This window comes from Rhinoderma darwinii, chromosome 2 (assembly GCF_050947455.1).
Source record: "Rhinoderma darwinii isolate aRhiDar2 chromosome 2, aRhiDar2.hap1, whole genome shotgun sequence".
NCBI lineage: Eukaryota > Metazoa > Chordata > Amphibia > Anura > Rhinodermatidae > Rhinoderma > Rhinoderma darwinii.
In genome coordinates, this window is record NC_134688.1 from 263,858,580 (window position 1) to 263,878,956 (window position 20,377).

General features: G+C 42.5%; 1 protein-coding gene across 2 annotated transcripts in view; it reads left to right on the forward strand.

The window, feature by feature from the left end:
* The window catches only part of TBC1D32 (TBC1 domain family member 32), a 66,993-nt gene extending 59,000 nt beyond the window's left edge, over positions 1–7,993 (forward strand). For both annotated transcript variants that reach the window (XM_075853236.1, XM_075853237.1), the window contains 4 exons: positions 1,246–1,400; positions 2,489–2,629; positions 3,087–3,275; positions 7,699–7,993. In XM_075853236.1, the coding sequence (XP_075709351.1) occupies positions 1,246–1,400; positions 2,489–2,629; positions 3,087–3,275; positions 7,699–7,809 (596 nt within the window). In that variant the 3' untranslated portion in view covers positions 7,810–7,993. The remainder of the gene's footprint in view (positions 1–1,245; positions 1,401–2,488; positions 2,630–3,086; positions 3,276–7,698) is intronic.
* The last annotated feature ends 12,384 nt before the right edge of the window (positions 7,994–20,377 follow it).

Sequence of the window (20,377 nt, forward strand, 5' to 3'; positions counted from 1 at the left end):
CCTCTGTAGAGAACGCCATGCAGGCCCCTCTGTAGAGAACGCCATGCAGGCCCCTCTGTAGAGAACGCCATGCAGCCCCCTCTGTAGAGAACGCCATGCAGCCCCCTCTGTAGAGAACGCCATGCAGCCCCCTCTGTAGAGAACGCCATGCAGCCCCCTCTGTAGAGAACGCCATGCAGCCCCCTCTGTAGAGAACGCCATGCAGCCCCCTCTGTAGAGAACGCCATGCAGCCCCCTCTGTAGAGAACGCCATACAGCCCCCTCTGTAGAGAACGCCATACAGCCCCCTCTGTAGAGAACGCCATACAGCCCCCTCTGTAGAGAACGCCATACAGCCCCCTCTGTAGAGAACGCCATACAGCCCCCTCTGTAGAGAACGCCATACAGCCCCCTCTGTAGATAGCGCCATACAGCTCCCTCTGTAGATAACGCCATACAGCCCCCTTTGTAGATAACGCCATACAAACCCCTCTGTAGATATCTACAAAGGGGGCTGTATGGCGTTATCTGCAGGGGGCTGTATGGCGTTATCTACAAGGGGGGGTTGTGTGACACCCAGGGGAGGGGGGGCCCCAGTCAAAAGTTTGCTATGGGGCCCAGTCTTTCCTAGTTGTGAACCTAGAAAAACATGATTCCCATTTTGTAGACTTTAGTCCATTTCATGCCCACGTAGTGAAAATGAATGGCGATTTATATCCTTTAGCCCAGGGAAAAGGATTAGCCCAATTGTTGCACTTGGCATTGTAGATCTTTTTATTTCCCCTATTGCTGTATTTATAAATAAATGGGGGTTGCCTTTTGTTTCCTAATGACAACACTTCCAGTTTTTTTGGCAGTTCTAGTGCAGCACTGTCATCATCCATATCACATTCCGCCTCCTAACTAGCCTAAATAGAGGAAGTTATGTGTGGGAATATATGCGGGCACAGAATCCTTTTAGAAAGCGTGATTTGCCAGAATAGAGAGCTGGAAATGTTGTTGGTGCACAGGAGCAGAGATACTGCACACCTGTAACATCAAGTACTGGCAAAGCAACAAAAAAAACAAAAAAAGTTAGATTCACATTTTCATGTAAAAAGTCACATTTTCATGTACAATGTGGGGCCAATTCTTTATGGTAATATTTCTGGAAGTTCCTTTTATTGCTAATGGCACCAAAGCATCAGTGATGTACTTTACATACCCTTTTATGTCCGCATATAGTCCAAAACCAGTGTAAACTTTCCTTGACAGTCCTTGCATTAGAATATTTACAAGGAGGCTATCCTGGTCAGGATTGGTTTGCATCGTCTATGTTCCTGATAATGTCAGGAGACACCGAAAAAACATTCACATTTCTGCAGAAATTCTCCAGTCTCCTCACCTCCGCATATCTGTGGCTTCCACGTCTCCACATTTCCGTAAGTAATCTTCTGCACGTTGACAAGAAAAATATGGCTCAGCGGGGTTGCCACTTTGTCCTTCACTAGTTTACTAGTCCTACTAAGCAAAAGTTCTTCCCGGACTTGCTTTAAAAAACCCAAAAACCAGTTTGCCCTATGTGAACCTATTGTAAATGAGAAAAGTGCATATACAGTAGATCTGGCAATAGTGCAGCCGTCCTGCTTGTCCTTCTGAATATAGGTGCATAAAACAGCCTGTATGTGCTGATGGACTGCAGGGAAGCCCAGGGGAATTTGAGCGCTCTTGGTCATAAAGGTAAAGGGAGTGAGTCCGTGTACGCGGTCCAGTAATAAATCTGCCTATGTTCATCCTTTTCTACATACATGTGTATAATTAATATTCTTTTATTAGTATTGTTAGGTGTAGTGCTGTGCTTTTGGGTGCACCCAGTCAACACCATTTACATAAAACTGTTTCTTATCATATTTTATAAACCATTTCTACCAGAATGATTTACATTGAAAGAGGGGAAACCCTTAGAGGAAGAGTTTTTATTGTAGTGCATGACTTCTGTCATCTAGACATGGAAAGATCCACGTTGGGTTTGACATGGCTGATCATAGCCCTAGGGGTGCATTCTCCTTTTGAAATAAATAAAGTAGGCACAGGAATGTGTGTAACATATAAAAGATTAACAGACAAGAAAAGAGGCAGTAGTGGGAGCAGGGAAGCATCTGTGTATACTTGTAAGTAGGCAAGTGACCTGATAACTAGAGGACCATTCTCCATAACTTCCAAAATGGCTGACTATGATTGCAACTTCCTGTCCCCGGTTACTGTAGAATATGAAGCTCTGCAGCACAAACTGCAGCTGTAATGTGTGAAATACTGGGCATGAGCAAGGACATCACAAGCTCCTCTAATGTCCAATATTTGGGTTTACGCAACTTATTTGCCAATGGCAAACAGAACTATGAACACACTGAAAGCTGCAAGTTCTAGCTTTTTTTGTAACTGTTATTAACTTGTCCTATTACAAGATTAGAGCATAACCTTCTTAACCTAGGTGACTGCATATTTTGTGTTCCTTCTTCGTGCTTTTCAGAAACACTTGCCTGTGGACATAAGAGCAACCGGAATCCATCCCATCTATTTTTGCACTGCTCATTACGTAGAGATGCTGATGAAGACAGAGGTGCCACTTGTGTTTTCAGCATTTCGGATGTCCGGCTTCACACCATCCCAGGTAATATTGTTGATATTCGTTTTGCTTCTTAAGCTAGACTTAATGGTTATTACAATCTTGTAAAGTGATTGCCTATTACTAGGACCCCAACCAATCCTGATGAGGAAGGGGCCGCAGCGCTGATTTAGTGTTTGCTTCACTGTTTTTCATTGCACAGCGTCGCACACGGCTGTGCAAGGAACTGAACAAGTTCCCAGCACAGTGGGTTGCCCATGCGGCATCTTTCGGGCGCTGTCAAGTCACTTTTTGAATGCATGTTCCTCATACTGAGTGGCTGCCATATATGTATGTGCAATTATTAAAATGAAAAAAAAAAAATCCTTTTTTTTTTCCTTATTACACATTGATTTCTCTTTTGTCCAAACTTGTTGGTAATCTAACCCCACTCAGAAAGCACAAAGCTGGTCCCAGGATTCCACATTTTTATATATCTCTGACGTACTGTGCTTTGTTTCAGATCTGCCAGCACTGGCTAAGTCAATGTTTCTGGAACTACTTGAACTGGGGTGAGATCTGTCATTATCTGGGTGTATGTATTCTCCTTGGAGCAGATTATCAGGTCTATATGTGCATTGCAATATTCAAACACCTTCAGCAAGAAATCCTGCAACATACCCAAACCCAAGATCTACAAGTCTTCCTTAAAGTAAGGGTAATTCAGATCCCATGATTCAAAATGCAAGAAGGAAATTTACTGTAATACAGGGTGGCTTGTATTTGGAAGTATTTTAAAGAGGCTCTTTCACCAGATTCTCAAATCCCTATCTCCTATTGCATGTGATCGGCGCTGCAATGTAGAGAACAGTAACGTTTTGTTTTTTTTAAAAACGTTTATTTTTGGCCAAGTTATGAGCTATTTTATATATATATGCAAATTAGCTTTGAAATGGACAACTGGGCGTGTATTGTGTTTTTAACTGGGCGTGTTTACTTGTTTTACTAACTGGGCGTTGTGAATAGAAGTGTATGATGCTGACGAATCAGTGACCAATCAGCATCATGAACTCCTCTCCGTTCATTTACACAGCACATAGTGTTCTTACTAGAACGATGTGCAGCCACATACACAAGTGTCCTGATAATGAATACACATGACCTCCAGCCTGGATGTCATGTGTACTCAGAATCCTGACACTTCTGAATCTTTTCTGTGAGATTTCCAGCAAGGGAAACTAAATCTCGTTTACCGCGTAATCTCGCGAGATTACCAGTGGCTTGCTGGAATCTCACAGAAAAGGTTCAGAAGTGTCAGGATTCTGAATACACATGACTTCCAGGCTGGAGATCATGTGTATTCATTATCAGGACACTTGTGTATGTGGCTGCACATCGTTCTAGTAAGAAAACACTATGTGCTGTGTAAATGAATGGAGAGGAGTGCATGATGCTGATTGGTCACTGATTCGAGCCTCTTTAAGCAAAACCTCCACAAAATCTCACTTCACAATGTTAAAAAAAACAATTCATGCAGTAATACAAGATCATTAAGTATTATCACACAGCATGCAGAGATTCTTAGTTTTTTTTTTTTTAGCTTGGTTTAAGTTTTTCATAACAACCGATAAAACATACATGTAAGTGTTCTAACCATTTTTTTGCAGATAGCATACTGAACCATTTATCTCTATGGGGCCATGCACACTTGTTATTTTTTGCGGATCTGTGTGTCCGTTTTGCAAATGATAAAATGGGTCCTATTATTGTCCATATTTGCGGTCCGTCTCACCCATTCTAGCGTATGGATCCACAAAAAAAACAAAAACTAACTGCACGCAGAAGACATTATGGTTTTTTATATCCATGTTTTGCAGTCTGTAAAATAGAAACGGCTTTGTGCATGATGCCTAACAATGTGTAACAGAGAGATAATTTGGCAGTAAGAGAATCCTACCAGATAGTAATTAGTATGGTAAGGATGTCATGTCTAACATACATTTATCTAGCCAGTGGGGTACAGAAGTAGTAGTAGCTGTTGTCCATCAAAGGGAAATAGATTTTTTTAATTGAAACATTGTTTATGTCCAGAAAATCTGTTAGTGGAAAGACCACTGAACGTCATCTACAAGACCAAAAATACTTAGTTTGGGTGAAGGGGAAACCTAATTCCCATAATAGAGCTTAAGTAAAGAATGATTTCACCCCAGAATTGAACAATAGGAGCACAGGTCCACATTAAGTGCCTAAAGTCAGTGGCATCCTGACGACACCTGGGACAAGTACAAGTAGGTATAATCCTGGCTCTGTGAAGCCTGTAAGTGGTAAGGTACGACCGATGAGTAATGTATAGATGAGTAAGCTTATTGCTAACAGCAGGTGATACTGTGATTATTATTACAATCATTATTAGTCATAGATGGTATATGCTGCCTCCGTGGCACCTGAGCAGTATATCAAGTACCTTACACATTATAGCGTTGGATAACCTCAACACTATTCCTTTCCCTGTCTATTTAGTAACTATATCAAGTAGCAATAGGGATTGTAAAGAGTTAACTGGATAATCAGGAAATTGTGAGGGCATGTCTAAGCTTGAGAAAACGGCAAAAAACATTAAGTGAATTTTTTTTTTTTTTAAAGTGAGCCAGTTGTCCTTTCCTTACGAGATCATTCATGCACCCAGAGGAGGGTTGTTCCACATCAGGGTATCAAGGCTCCTTTTTTAAAGGAGTTTCCCTTTTCTTCTCTCAAGCTTTCTCTTAAAGGGAGTCCGTCAGCAGTTTTGACCCTACAACTGCTAACATTGCTAAATAGGTCATAGGAAAACAAATTGAAACATCCCAATGACTCGCAAGTGTCTGCTGGGCGTTCAACAACTAGGGAAGTGTCCTGGGATCTCGGCTGTAAAGTTTCCCCAACCCCTCCCCTCTTGTATGATGACTCTACTGGTCTCCGGCATCATACTGGCAGTTTGATCAGTAACGTGGGGATGTTTCAACTTGTTCACCATCACCTTTTTAGTGGTTTAAGTGAGACAAAACTGCTGACAGACTCCCTTTAAGAGAAAGGGAAAACTGTTAATTATTCATTAGGTAGCCCCTTTTGATTCTCTTAAGAATAACTTGTGGCCCGAATATGTTGCGACCAGTGTCTGACATGTCCATATCTCCATACTGTTATTGGGATCTGAATGTGTTCTTCACAGTCCGTAGAAGTGCTGGTGCTGCACATGTGCAAAATCCAATAACCCTTCCGCTCAAGGTCTAAAAAGAGGGACAAGTCTGCTGCTCCCCTGCACACCCAGCCAATAATCACTCCTCTCCTCATGAATACATCGGAATTATAACTAACTATGAGTCCAGTGTATTGTTGATAGCTCCTATTAGCCAAATGGCACAATATTAATTTGTGTCACTAAGGCTGTCAGGGTAGCAAGCCTGTCCTCCCACTATACTGCACTTACATAGGGCAACATATACTGATGACAGATCTGCTCTAAAAAACAAACAATAATGACCACAGAGCTGTAGAAAAGCCAAGTTTGTCATTTCGCGCAACTGGTGTTGATAAAACCATGTGTTTACGGTGTCTTTCCATAGGACTGCAGTTGATTCATACAGAATCTTAATTGAGGGGGTTATCACAATGCATAAAATATATATCTTAATTAAAGAGACGTTTGTTGGGATAGGACCTACATATCTGTGATAATTTCAATGACAGAAGAAATTTTCATTGTGGAATAGCTTTCCTAAAATATTGCTTCTCTTCGTGACTCACAATGCAAATTCTTGGCCAACAGTTTTATAAATGCTTAGGTGGAAGCATTAACCTTAGGCTAGACCAACAAAAATATGATTAGTGGGGACAGGGCCGGTTCCAGGTTTATGTGGGCCCTTGGGCGACACAGACTTAGTGGGCCTCTTTGCGGGGGAACTCACGGCGGAAGTAAAATAGCAGAAAACGTCACTTTGTGCCCCCATATAGAAGTTAGGCCCTGGTTATGCCCCCATATAAAAGTTAGACCCCCTGTTTGTACCCCCATAAATTTAGTGCCCTCTGTAGATAGTGCCACACAGTCCCCCTCCAAGGTTGTGCCACATAGCCCTCCTCCTAGGTAGTGCCAAAAAGCCCCCATCCAAGGTAGTGCCACACAGCCCCCCCTGTAGATAGTGCCATATGGTCCTCCCTGTAGATAGCACCATACGCCCCCATGTAGATGGCGCCATACAGCCCCCCTCCTGTGGATAGCGCCATACAGCCCCCCTCCTGTAGATAGCGCCATACAGCTCTACCCTGTAGATAGTGCCATACAGCCCTCCCCTGTAGATAGTGCCATACAGCCCCCTCCTGTAGATAGCGCCATATAGCGACCCCCCCTCCTGTATATAGAGCCATATAGCGACCCCCAAATAAATAAAACAAAAAAATTCATACTCACCTAAGCCCCGTTTCCGCAACGAACGGAGCGAATCAACACCGACGAGATCCTTGCGTAGGCCGGCGTGATCCAGTGACGTCATCACACCACCCTGCGCAGGGATCCCGTCCCTACGCATGATAGGCTGCAGGCCGAACACGGCCTGTAGGCTAGTAAATGTCTGAGTAGGGAGATACCTGCCTGCTCTGCCATAGTGTTCACTAGTATCTGCGTCCTAAAGATGCAGATACTATTGAATTTGACGTTGCTACCTCTTTAACAGCCATAGCGGTTGCTAGCGGCGCCACCTGGCATGGAGGGGCCCATGACGATGGGTGGCACAAGTCACTTCCTAGACAGGGGCTTCCTAGACATGACGGCAGCGTCGGCGGCCGAGTGGGCACCCCCAAGGGTATTGGGCCCTGGCACTTGCCCGGGTTCTGGCGGGCCTGAGTGGGGATCTGATCTCTGGCTCATTTGAGCACAGTGTCCCCTAAATTATTTACACTTGGTTGTGAACAGTTGAATGGGGCGAGCTGCAGCACCAAGTTTAGCTACTTTACTGTTCTGATCGGCAGGGGTCCTGGAGGTTGGACCCTCGCCTATCCTGAGCATTAGCCATTAATGTTAAGAGGTCTCTGGGACTTTAATACAGTAACAATGAATTTTAGGAAGCTATGTTTATACTTTGTATTTTTTTATGTCCACACAGGAGGAAGCAATTCATGGATTTAAAGTTAGCGATTATCTGGAATTCATGGAAAGCCTAGAGCACGTTTATAGGCCAATGGTACTAAAAGAAATGAAAAAATGCTGCACATAACTGAACCAGCCACAGAAAGAAAAAAAATACCAACCCCTCTACACCAAGAGTGCTTTTTTTAAAAAAAGAAGAAAAGGTGGAATAAACATTAAAACATATTTGTATATATAGATGTTGTGTTTATTATGTGTAATATGTGTTTATTAAAAATATGTTCTTTATTTAAAGGGACACTAAACCTAAAGCCTATATTATTGTCGTTAACAGAGCAGTTGAATGCAATATATTATTCCCTGTTATCAGCCATTTCAGGCTGGAGCAAGGTTCACTATAGTGTTCTTTACAGAAGTGACTGACGGGGAGTCAAGAAAATCCCTGCCCCCATGATTACGACTTCATTTGACTTATGTTCTAGTTCTCATAACCTGAGCGAGTGATATTTGCAGCTTCCCATAACAATGGTGTATTCTTACAAGATGTTGTCTTTATTGGTTTGTCTTATGTTGAATGGGTTTAGATAGAATTTTCGGGATGCTTTATAGTGTATAATATGGTGAATATCAATTTTATGATAGAATCCTCTTATAAAAATAAAATAAGTTATTTTTTAACTTTTTTAATATGTTAATTCTGCTTTTTATATGTAGGTGTTTAGGCACCACACTACTTGTGTGCTCAGATTTAACCCCTTCCCGACATTTGTCGTAAGTATACGTCATGGAAAGCCAGTGCTTCCCACAAAATGTCGTATACTTACGACAAATGCATGGCACTGGCTCAGAAGCGGAGTCGGTGCCATCACCCCCGGATGTCCGCTGTATCTTACAGCTAACATCCGGCTGTAATGGCGGGGACCGAAGATAGCTTCGATCCTCGCCATTAACCCCTTAAAGGCAGCGCTGAATAGCGATCGCTGCATTTAAGGTGTTTGCAGCTCTTCGGCACCCTAGCAATGAAACTGCCAGGGTGCCGGTGGCTGCAATGGCAACCGGAGGCCAAATACTGGCCTCCCGATCTGCCTAGCACCGAAAACTTTCAGCCCCCACCCGGAGGCAGGGCCTGAAAGGCTTCCGTAGCCGCCAGCAAGATGGCGCCGGCTCAGGAGCTGAGCCGGCGTCATCAGCGGTGGATGTCAGCTGTATGTTACAGCTGACATCCACCTGTAATGGCAGGAACCGGAGCTAGCTCTGATCCCTGCCATTAACCCCTTAAATGCAGCGATCTAAAGCGATTGCTGCATCTTAGTTGTTGTCAGCAGATCGGCAGCCCTGATTGTACAATCAGGGCTGCGGACTGCTACTATGGCAACAGGAGACCTAACAATGGCCTCCTGCTTTGCCATTACGGAAGCCGATCAGGCCCCACCGGGAGGCGAAGCCTAATCGGCTTGCTGTCAGTGAATGACTGACTGACCGATCTAATACATTGCACTACATTGGTAGTGCAATTTATTAGAAAAAAAATCAGACAGTTGGACCTTCAAGTCCCCCCTAGTGGGACTAAAGAAAAGTGTCAAAAAAAAAAAAAGGATACATATATGGTATCCCCCCCGTCTGTAACGAACTGGGCTATAAAAATATTGCGTTATTTATTCCACACGGTGAACGGTGTACAAAAAAACGTAAAAAACAATGCCAGTATTTCTGTTTTTTGGTCACTTTTCCCTACAAAAATTGAAATAAAAAGTGATCAAAAAGTCGCAAGTATCCAAAAATGGTATCTATAAAAACTCGTCCCGCAAAAAACAAGTCCTCATACAGCTCCATCGACAAAAAAATTAAAAAGTTATGCTACTCACAACATGGCGACAGAAAAAATACATTATTTTTACAAAACTAATTTTATTGTGCAAAAAGTTGTAAAACATAAAAAAGTCCTATAAATTAGGTATCGCCGGAATCGTACTGACCCGCAGAATAAAGTTAACATGTAGTTTATAACGCATGGTGAACGCTGTATAAAAAAAACTATGCCAGATTGCAGTTTTTTGGTCACCTGGCCTCCCAAAAAATAGGATAAAAAGTGATCAAAAAGTCGCCTGTACCCAAAAATGGTACCAATAATAACTACAGCTCATCCCGCAAAATAACAGCCCCAGCCCTCATAACACTACGTCTGTCAAAAAATAAAATGAGTTAAGGCTCCAATAAGTCAGGAAATAAAAATATGCGGTTGTGCAGCTCCAAGGGGAACATTTCTTCTGTTTCAAGAGGCGATTTATCAAGGCCCTAAAATTAGGGAACCAGGAAGGGGAGGGCCCAAACATATCTGCTGGAAAAGAGGGCGCCCGTATTATACCAGGACAACACTTCCCAGTAAAATTCCCCAAACTGCAAAGGTGCAGAGTGTGGACCAAAAGGGGGATAAGGAAGGACACCATATATCAGTGCGACAAAGGCCTGTGCAGAAAGGATTGCTTCACAGCGTAACACACATCTATGGATCATTTTATTGTTTTTTTACCCCATTATTATACTACCTGACAATGCCACTGATGTACTCGGCCCAGCTTACATATGCCCCCACATTATAAACGGAAACACCAGCTATACTCAAACAAAACTACTACCAAGCAAAATCCGCCCTCCAAAAGCCAAATGGCGCTTCCTCCGCTCTGCACCCTACAGCGTGCCCAAACAGCAGTTTACTTCCACATATATGGCATCACCATACCCGGGAGAACCTTTTTAACAATTTTTTGGTGTGTGTCTCCAGTGGCACAATCTGGGCACGACATATTTGCCACTGAAATGGCATATCTCGGGAAAAATGTAAATTTTTATTTTGCACCATCCGCAGCACATTCATTTATGGAAAAGACCTGTGGGGTGAAAATGTTCACTACACTCCTTAATAAATGCCTTGAGAGGTGCAGTTTCCAAAATGGGGTCACTTCTCAAGGATTTATTTTATTATTTCACATCAGAGCCCTGCAATTGTGAACCAATACTCTGTAAATCGCCAAATTAGGCCTCAATTTTACATGGTACTCTTTCACTCCTGAGCCGTCAAATGTCCAAGCAAAAGATTAGGGGCACATTTAGGGTGTTTCTAAAACCGGGAAACACAGCATAATAATTAGAGAGCTGTCTTGTGATGGTGGTACAAGCTGGGCACCACATAGTGGCATATCTATGGAAAAAAAAAACTTTTTAATCTGCAACATCGAGTGCACACTAATGTCTACAAAACACCTGTGGGGTTAACATGCTCACTACACACCTAGGTGAATGCATTGACGGGTGTAGTTTCCAAAATGGGGTCACTTCTGTGGGGTTTCCACTGTTTTGGTCCCACAGGCGCCCAGAAACCAATCCAGCAAAATCTGCACTCCAAAAGCCAAATGCCGCTCCTTCCCTTCTGAGCCCTGCCGTGTGCCCAAATAGCAGTTTATTACCACATATGGGGTATTGCCGTACGCTGAAGAACTTGCTTTACAAATGTTGGGGTTATTTTTTTCCTTTTATTTGTTCAGAAAATTATAGATTTTGAGCTAAAGCTACGTCTTATTGAAGAAAATGGATTGTTTTTATTTTCACTGCCCAATTCTAATAAATGCTATGAAACACATGTGGGGTCAAAATGCTCACTACACCCCTAGATGAATTCCTCAAGGGCTGTAGTTTTCTAAATGGAGTCACTTTTTGGGTGTTTTCATTGTTTTGGTCCCTCAGAGGCTTTGTAAATGTGACATGGCCTCCGCAAACCATTCCTGCTAAATTTGAGCTCCAATAGCCAAATAGCACTCTTTCCCTTCTAAGCCCTGCCGTGTTTCCAAACAGCCGTTTATGACCACATGTGTGGTATTGTTTTACTCGGGAGAAATAGCTTTACAAATTTTGTGGTGCTTTTTCTCCTTTAGTGTTTGTGGAAATGAGAAAAAAATAAATAGCTTAACCTACATTTTCTTTGAAAAAATTTAGATTTTAATTTTCACGGTCTACTTCCAATAATTTCTGCAAAAAACCTGTGCAGTCAAAATGCTCACTATACCCCTAGATAATTTCCTTGAGGTGTGTAGTTTCCCAAATGGGGTCACTTTTGGGGGAATTCCACTGTTTTGGCACCGCAAGAGCCCTTCAAACCTGATATGGTGCCTAAAATATATTTAATAAAAAGGAGGCCCAAAATCCACTAGGTGCTCCTTTACTTCTGAGGCCGGTGCTTCAGTTTATTACCACACTAGGGCCACATGTGGGATATTTCCTAAAACCTGGGCAATAAATATTGAGTTGCATTTCTCTAAAAAAAAAACTTTGTTACAAGAAAAATTGATTAAAAATGAATTCTGCAAAAAAAAAAAAATGACATTTGTCAATTTCACCTCTACTTTGCTTTAATTCCTGTGAAACGTCTAAAGGTTTAAGAAACTTTCTAAATGCTGTTTTGAATACTTTGAGGGGTGACGTTTTTAAAATGGGGTGACTTATTGGGGGTTTCTAATATATAAGGACCTCAAAGCCACTTCACAAGTGAACTGGTCCCTGTAAAAATAGCCTTTTGAAATTTTCTTGAAAATGTGAGAAATTGCTGCTAAAGTTCAAAGCCGTGTAATGTCCTAGAAAAATAAAATGATGTTCAAAAAACGATGCCAATCTAAAGTAGACATCTGGGGGATGTTAATTAGCAACATTTTTGTGTGGTATAACTGCCTGTCTTACAAGCAGATACATTTAAATTGAGAAAAAAAATTTTTTTGCAATTTTTCCCTAAATTTGGGTGTTTTTCACAATTAAATATTGAATTTATCGAGCAAATTTTGCCAGTAACAAAGTCCAATGTGTTACGAGAAAACAACCTCAGAATCGCTTGGATAGGTAAAGGCATTCCGGAGTTATTACCACATAAAGTGAAACATGTCAGATTTGAAAAATGAGACTCTGTCAGGAAGGTCAAAAGTGGCCAAAGAGGTAACGGGTTAACAGGAGCCTCGCATTATCACTTAGGGCGTCCATACATATTAGAGGAAATTCGGCCTAAAACGATGATTTTGGTGGGATCGGCCGGCTATCTAATGTGTATGGGGATGTGCCGACTCTCCCCTTACAGCAGATGTCGGGGAAAGTAGGATCGGCATGTTGGATTTTAACATGCCCTATACATTATTCCCATGGGAGAAGTCACTGGTATCTGCTTATTCCTCTCTCCTCAATAAAAACACATGCATGCTCAACCAAGCCAAATAGCTGTTGGCTGAACGAGCATTTAACTGACAGCTATTGTACATGTATGGACCGCTTTACAATGTTGCTAGTCGAACATACTCTTTCCACTATTTATCTCAAGTATCTACTTTCATAATCCCAACAAGTCCTTTCCTTATCTAATGCCAGATCTACCCAAGTACACATAGTCCACAGAACCACCTTTACTAAATGCATCTGCATAAAATAAGCCCAGGTTTGTGCCCTAAGGACGGATTCACATGAGCGTGTTCGATCCGCGATATATGGTCCGTATGTCGGCCTTATAATTCCCGTACCGAACATACTGCAGGAAGCCGGGTTCCTAGCATCATAGTTATCTATGACGCAAGGCGTCACTGCCTCGCTGCGTGAAAACTGTCCCGTACTGTAATCATGTTTTAAGTACAAGACAGTAGTTCCACGGAGAGGCAGTGACACCTAGCGTCATAGATAACTATGCACCTTGCAGTGTGTTCGGTCCGGGAAATGCGGCCGACATATGGACCGTATATCACGGACCGAACACGCTCGTGTGAATCTGGCCTAAGGCTTAGTTCTCACGGGGCAGATATACTACGTAAAAGCATGCAGCGTTTCCGCCCTGTTCGCCGCAGGGAATTACGGCCGAAAAACCGCACCAAACTGTGGTGCAGTTTTTCGACCAGGAATGTCTGCTCTGGAAAACGACAGCATTTAGCAGGCCGGCCTCCTGGGATGACGTTTCAGCCCAGGACACCTCTGCAGCCTGTGATTGGCTGCAGTGGCGGTCACATGGGATGACACGACATCCCAAGAGATCGGCCCTCTGCTGTCATCCAGGCCGGCCTCCTGGGATAAAGTTTCATCCCATGTGACCGCCGCTACAGCCTGTGATTGGCTACTGAGGTCACATGGGATGAAACATTATTGCAGGAGGCCGGCGTGAAAGAAGAAACAGACTTCTCGGCAAGTATGAGAATTTTTTCTTTCTTTGTTGCGTTTATTTGCCGTGGAATTGCTGCAAAAACGCCGCAAAAACGCGTCACCTGCTATTTGTTGTGGGTTTTACCTCTCGATTGAATTCAATGGGGAAAACCCGCAACAAGTAAGCAGCGTTTACGCAAATACAATTGACATCCTGCAGAATAAAATTCCGCACCGGTTTTTCCACTCAGTATTTACACAGCGTGTGTGTAATGACGGGGTAGGGAGACAGACAGGTGAGCCCTAATCTACCCTCCACTCAGTCCCTGCCTACTTGCATGACCCGTCCTAGGCGACGGCGTACAACTGGGCGACGGTCCCTACGCTCTATAAGTGCACGACAGACCAACAGACAAGGGTACACAGAAGCTAAAGGAAATGGGACAGTTGCCCACGGCAACACCGTGAGCAACAAGAGTAGTGAACGAGCTGAGTCAAACCAGGAGTGTACGAGGCACCAAACGCAGAGCAGGAGAGTAGTCAATAAAGCCAGGGTCAATATGAAGCAGAGGTCAATAGTATTAGCAGGAGCAGCAGAGCCAGGAATCCAGACAGTCACAGGCAAAGGAGGAGCAGGAAATTAAGGTATAAATAGACAGAGGGCGGGAGCTAGCTTCGTCTGGCCAGGCTGTGATAGGTTCTCCCACTCCTCAGCCTCCCAGCCTGAGTGGTAGCAGATCGAGTCACTCTAATAGACCTAGGCACAGATGCAGGCTGATTAACCACGGGCGTCGACAAAGAAGCTGTGTCAGGCAAATCCATTACAGTGTGAATGAGATTTGTTCAAATCTCATCCACTTTGCTGCTACTGTATTATGCTGCGGGTTTTCCGCAACCAATTCCGTTACGGAAAATCCGTAGTATTTACACAACGTGTGAACTGACCCTAAAAGGTGTGAAAAACTTTAGTACTTCTACTGTTTCCTCTGCGGCTTCTGGGTACAAGTTTTTACATTTGTAAACGATCACATAGGCAATAGGTTCAAGATTAATGTTTAGACGTCTATTATTTCCAAAGCTGTATCTGGGCCGGAGGTTATAGAAAAAGTGTCTAAATAATGGATTGATTGCTTGGATTTGGTCCACTCCATCCTTGCCAGACTGCATCCATTATGTTAATTCCACATTCTCCCACAAAATGTGTTTTTTTGTTTTATTTTTGTCTATTGAGGTTTATAATAATAAACAAATAAACATTACAATGAGAAGGGTGAACAGCAGTTAGGTGCTGCAAGGATGGCAAATATATACATGGCCCAGTCAGAAGAAATGGGGTCTAATAGCAAAGTAGAGGGAAGAAAAGGACAGAAAGAAGAGAGCAAGAAAAGTGGAGGGCTAGACCTTTCCTTCAGCTAGGCTCTCTGGGACCCCACACCAAAGGCTCCACCATAAAAGGATAGAATGTAAAAACCTCAAGAGTCCAGAAAAGCAATCCCATACTGCCAGGTGGACAACAACCCAGTGAGCTCTTCTATTCTCATGATAACGTTCACTTCTTGAATCCATTCTATCAAAGAAGAAATGTGAGTGTCCTTCCAATGATGGGTATATAAGTCCGGGCTGCGGCAATATTCTGTAGAGGAAACAATGCTACTTTGGATGGCCCTGCCCCAAGTGATGTACAATAGCTCCTTACTTTCTCATTCTGTCAGGATACTGTCATCCTCTAACTCCATGCATCATGATTGAGATGTTCATTTTATAGGACCTGCATCTTATATGATTCTCCATAACCCATTTCTACTTGTCACAGTTCTTTTTTTTACTTTTAGGCCTCATGCACACTAGACTATTATGGCTCTGTAGTACCTTTGAGTTGTACAGACCCTCCATATGCCTCGGATTTTACACAGAGTTTATTTCTGTCAGATTCCGCATAAAAATGGCCCATATTCCATTGGATGCTGTTTACTATAGTAGTCTCCCTTAACCCCTTCCCCCTGCTTGAATTCTGGGCCCTAATGACCAAGCCATTTTTTACATTTTTCCATTGTCACATTTGAAGAGCTATAACTTTTTTATTTTTGCGTTGACATAGCTGTGTAAGGTCTTGCTTTTTGCGGGACAAGTTGTACTTTTTAATAGCACCATTTTGGGGTACATATAATTTATTCATTAACTTTTTTGGGGGGTGGATAGAAAACCTGAAATTTCACCACTCTTTTTTTGCGCCCTAAATCGACGTTGTTTACCGTGTGGTATAAATAACAACACAACTTTATTCAGTGGGTTGTTACGATTGCAAAGATACCAAATTTGTATAGATTTTGTATGTTTTACTAATTACACAGTAAAAACACTCTTTTTTCAAAATTATTTGTTCTTGTATCTCCATATTTGAATAGCCATAACTTTTTTATTGTTCCGCTGATGCGGTTGTATGAGGGCTTTTTTTTTGCGGGAAGACTTGTAGTTTTTATTGGTACCATTTTGGAGTAGATGCGACTTTTTGATCACTTTTTATGAAATTTTTTTTAAGTCAGGATTAACAGAAAACAGCAATTTTTCCATTGTTTTTTATTTTATTTTTTACGGTGTTCACCGTGCGGGTTAAATAATGTAACAGCTTTATAGTTGGGGTCGTTACGGACGCGGCGATACCAAATATGTGTAACTTTTTTGCTTTATTGTGTTTTTTTTAATAGTAAAGCATTTTGTAAGTGGAAAAAGTGGGTTTTTCATTTATTTATTTTTCCCTTTTTTTTTATTAACTTTATTCAACTTTTTTTTTACTTTTATACTAGTCCCACTAGGGGACTTTACTATGCGATCCTCCGATCGCTATTAAAATACACTGCAATACTTCGTGTTGCAGTGTATTACTGCCTGTCCGTTTAAAACTGACAGGCATATGCTAGGTCATGCCAGAGGCATGACCTAGCAGGTATTTACTACGGGCAGACCTGGGGGCCTTTATTAGCCCCCCGCCTGCCATCGGAGACACAGACACTTGGCGATCTTATCGCCGGGTGTCAATGGGATGAGAGGTAGCTCCCTCCCTCTTTCCAAAACCACTCAGATGCGGTGCACGCTATTCAGCACCGCATCTGAAGGGTTAAACGGGTGAGATCGATACTAATATCGATCTCACCCGGTCGAGCAGGGACGCCCCCAGCCCTCAGCTACCTCTGGCAGCTGAGAGCAGGGAGATTTGACGGCTCCCTGCTCTGTTTACTTTATTCTAATACAGCGCCGTGGAATGGCGGCGCTGTAGAATAAAGCCCATTAATGACCGCCGTGAAAAGGCTTATCGGCGGTCATTAAGGCTGGGTTCACACGACCTATTTTCAGACGTAAACGAGGCGTATTATGCCTCGTTTTACGTCTGAAAATAGGGCTACAATACGTCGGCAAACATCTGCCCATTCATTTGAATGGGTTTGCCGACGTACTGTGCAGATGTAATTTACGCGTCGTCGTTTGACAGCTGTCAAATGACGACGCGTAAAATGACAGCCTCGGCAAAAGAAGTGCAGGACACTTCTTTCAGATGTAATTTAAGCCGTTCTTCATTGAACTCAATGAAAAGCAGCTCAAAATTTACGAGCGTCAGAGAAGCCTCGCAAAATGCGAGGAGCATTTACGTATGAAACGAGGCAGCTGTTTTCTCCTGAAAACAGTCTTGTGTTTTCAGACGTAAAAGCCTGCTACCGTGTGCACATACCCTTAGGGGTTAAAAGTAATATGATGCTGTACATGTTCATGAGGCCTTGGATGCTTTGGCTGGGTCTGAGGCATTGCTAGCACAGACATGTTTCAAACTACTATTGTGACATAGACAGTGCTAGTTTGACAAGTCTCACCATGTCTTGGTTATTCTGATGTGTGCAACCAAATGCTTGATCTACCTTTATAATCTTACATATAGTGATACTTTTTCTGGCTTCTGAGTGAATTTGGTTCTACTTTAGAAGAATTTATGCTGTTTTGAAGGCAAAGGGTGGTCACACCAAATATTGATTCGATTTAGATTTCTCTTCGGTTTAATCATTTTCTGTTTTGTTAATTGATATAAAACAACTATTAGCACTTCTATTTTTGAAACGATTCTTAATTTGTAGAAATTTTCCACAACTGCCTAAAACGTTTGCACAGTACTGTGTGTGTGTATATATATATATATATATATATATATATATATAGCACACAAGAAGACAGCAGCACTCACTAATGAATAATCGACCAGGTGCCCAGCAAAACGTCCCGATCCTAGGACGTATAATGATATATAGCAGAAGAAAATTTGCAGCACTCCAACATGAAAAAAATGGTGGTTTATTCAATCCAAACTAACAGCTGTTAGTTTGGATTGAATAAACCACCATTTTTTTCATGTTGGAGTGCTGCAAATTTTCTTCTGCTATATATATATATATATATATATATATATATATACCATAGGACAAAATAACGGCACCAGGACTTCCAGATAGATGAAAATATTCTATATATATGCATCCCCTAGAGAGTATGGGTGTGGATCGAGTGTGAAATCCCATGTGGGATGATTCTCTTCCCACTAAAATTGATTTATAGTGAAGCCATCTAGTTGAGCTATACTGTCTTAAAGGGAACCTGTCACCAGCATTTCGCCTATTAAACCAGCACTACCTGGTGGTAGTGGGTGAAAAATCATTTCTATATAACCTATAATTGTCTTCTTAGTCGGATCTGTACCTTTTTAGTATTCAGTATTTTTATGTTTCCACACCATCATTCCTCAAGTCTTTCCGAGTTTACTCCGCCTCCTTACTTTTGATTGACAGCTCCTCGCCTTCCCCCAGCACACAAAATCCGGTGCTTGTGCATTGATGTCCTCTTCTGGGGTGTACGCACAAAGGGACACCGGATCATTACGATAAAAGGCGCAAAATGTTTGCAGACCGTTATTTACAGTCGGAGGAGGAGTTTAGGAGAGGGGGTAACGGCAATGAACTTTTCATAGCAGCGACCAGTGAGGGGTGAGGAGAGTTCAATAGGTGAAATGCTGGTGACAGGTTCCCTTTAACTGAGTATTCACCACTGTGCCATCTGAAAGTAGATGTCTTGTATATCTTTTTCCCACGGTTCACACACTATATCATTTATGCAGTATTATCTTTACTGCTTTAGTCTCATATGTTCGTAAATCCTGAACTTTTGAGGTTTTTAGAACTGACATTGGGTAAACGCAGCCCACGCATGCGCAAATGGGCTGGAACGCAAGTTCCGATCCGGCACATGCGCAATGGTGACTTTTTCACCGCTTGCGTTCCATAGACTCTATTTCCGGTCTTGGCGCCATCTTTGAGCACGTGCAGTAGGCGCGCGCGAATGCTGCTGTCTCAAGGTGTGCAACAGATTGGTAATGTATGATCTCCTATGTGATTTACATAGATCTATATCTTTTAGATTGGCCTCTGCAGCTTTCATTGATTAGCCTAATTGCAGCACAGTAGATTGTTTTTACATATTTTGTATCCACGTACACTGCACCTGATATATGAACGCACGATTGTACTTATGCACTTTGAACAACTGTTCCATAATATGGGTTGAAAGTTCTATGTATACACTTGATTTTTGCAAATTGTACATCAATTGGTTTTATGTTAATTATTGGATGTACTTCCTATTTGTACCTGACAATGTGTGTAGTGTTGTACAGCTTGAGAAAGGTTCTGTGACGAACCCCGAAACGTCGCTGCTCTCGAGGTGAATAAATCCACCCTTTTTTCATCTATCTGGAAGTCCTGGTGCCGTTATTCTGTCCCCTGGTTTCTATGTATTCAAGTTGGGGAACTGATTCACCCTCTGGTAACGTGCACATGGCCTAATATATAGCTGCGTGGAGTGCTGTGTTCATCTACAATTGGACTGTATATATATATATATACTTTATTTAGCTGTATTTATCTTTTTTTTTTTTTTGTCCCCCTAGACTTAAACCGATAATTGTTGGATCGCTTACACGATATACTGAAATATATCATAATGTTCAAAGGCTTCTATTAAGCCCCGCATCTGGTAGCCCCAATATCGAGTCACGGGGGTGCGGGGATGTGACGTCAGAGGGTGGCCCTCCCTCTTTCTAACGGCTTCTAAGCCGATATTAACCCTGGCATTTAAGGGGTTAAACGAGCAGGACCCGCTTGTTGCAGTGACGCTGTAACCCACAGACAAAGCGCGCCAGTTATAAAGCGGGCTCAGCCCGTGAGCCTACTCCGTTCTTTCCCTCGTGACCTGGGATGTTGGGAAGGGGTTATCCCTTTAATGACCACCATAAAGAGGCAAAGTAAAGGGAAATGGCCACATCAGAACTTGTACAAGGGATAGGCAGTGAGTCATCGAGGGAGCTCGTTCATCTTCCGCAGAAAGAGACACTTTTTTTCTGTGAACCCCTTCATTTAACTGCAGTAAGATCATTGGACAATTTTTGTCAGGCACTGTATATAGCGGGCAACCCCTGGTATATACACGGTAGGTGAGGCACTGCGTAT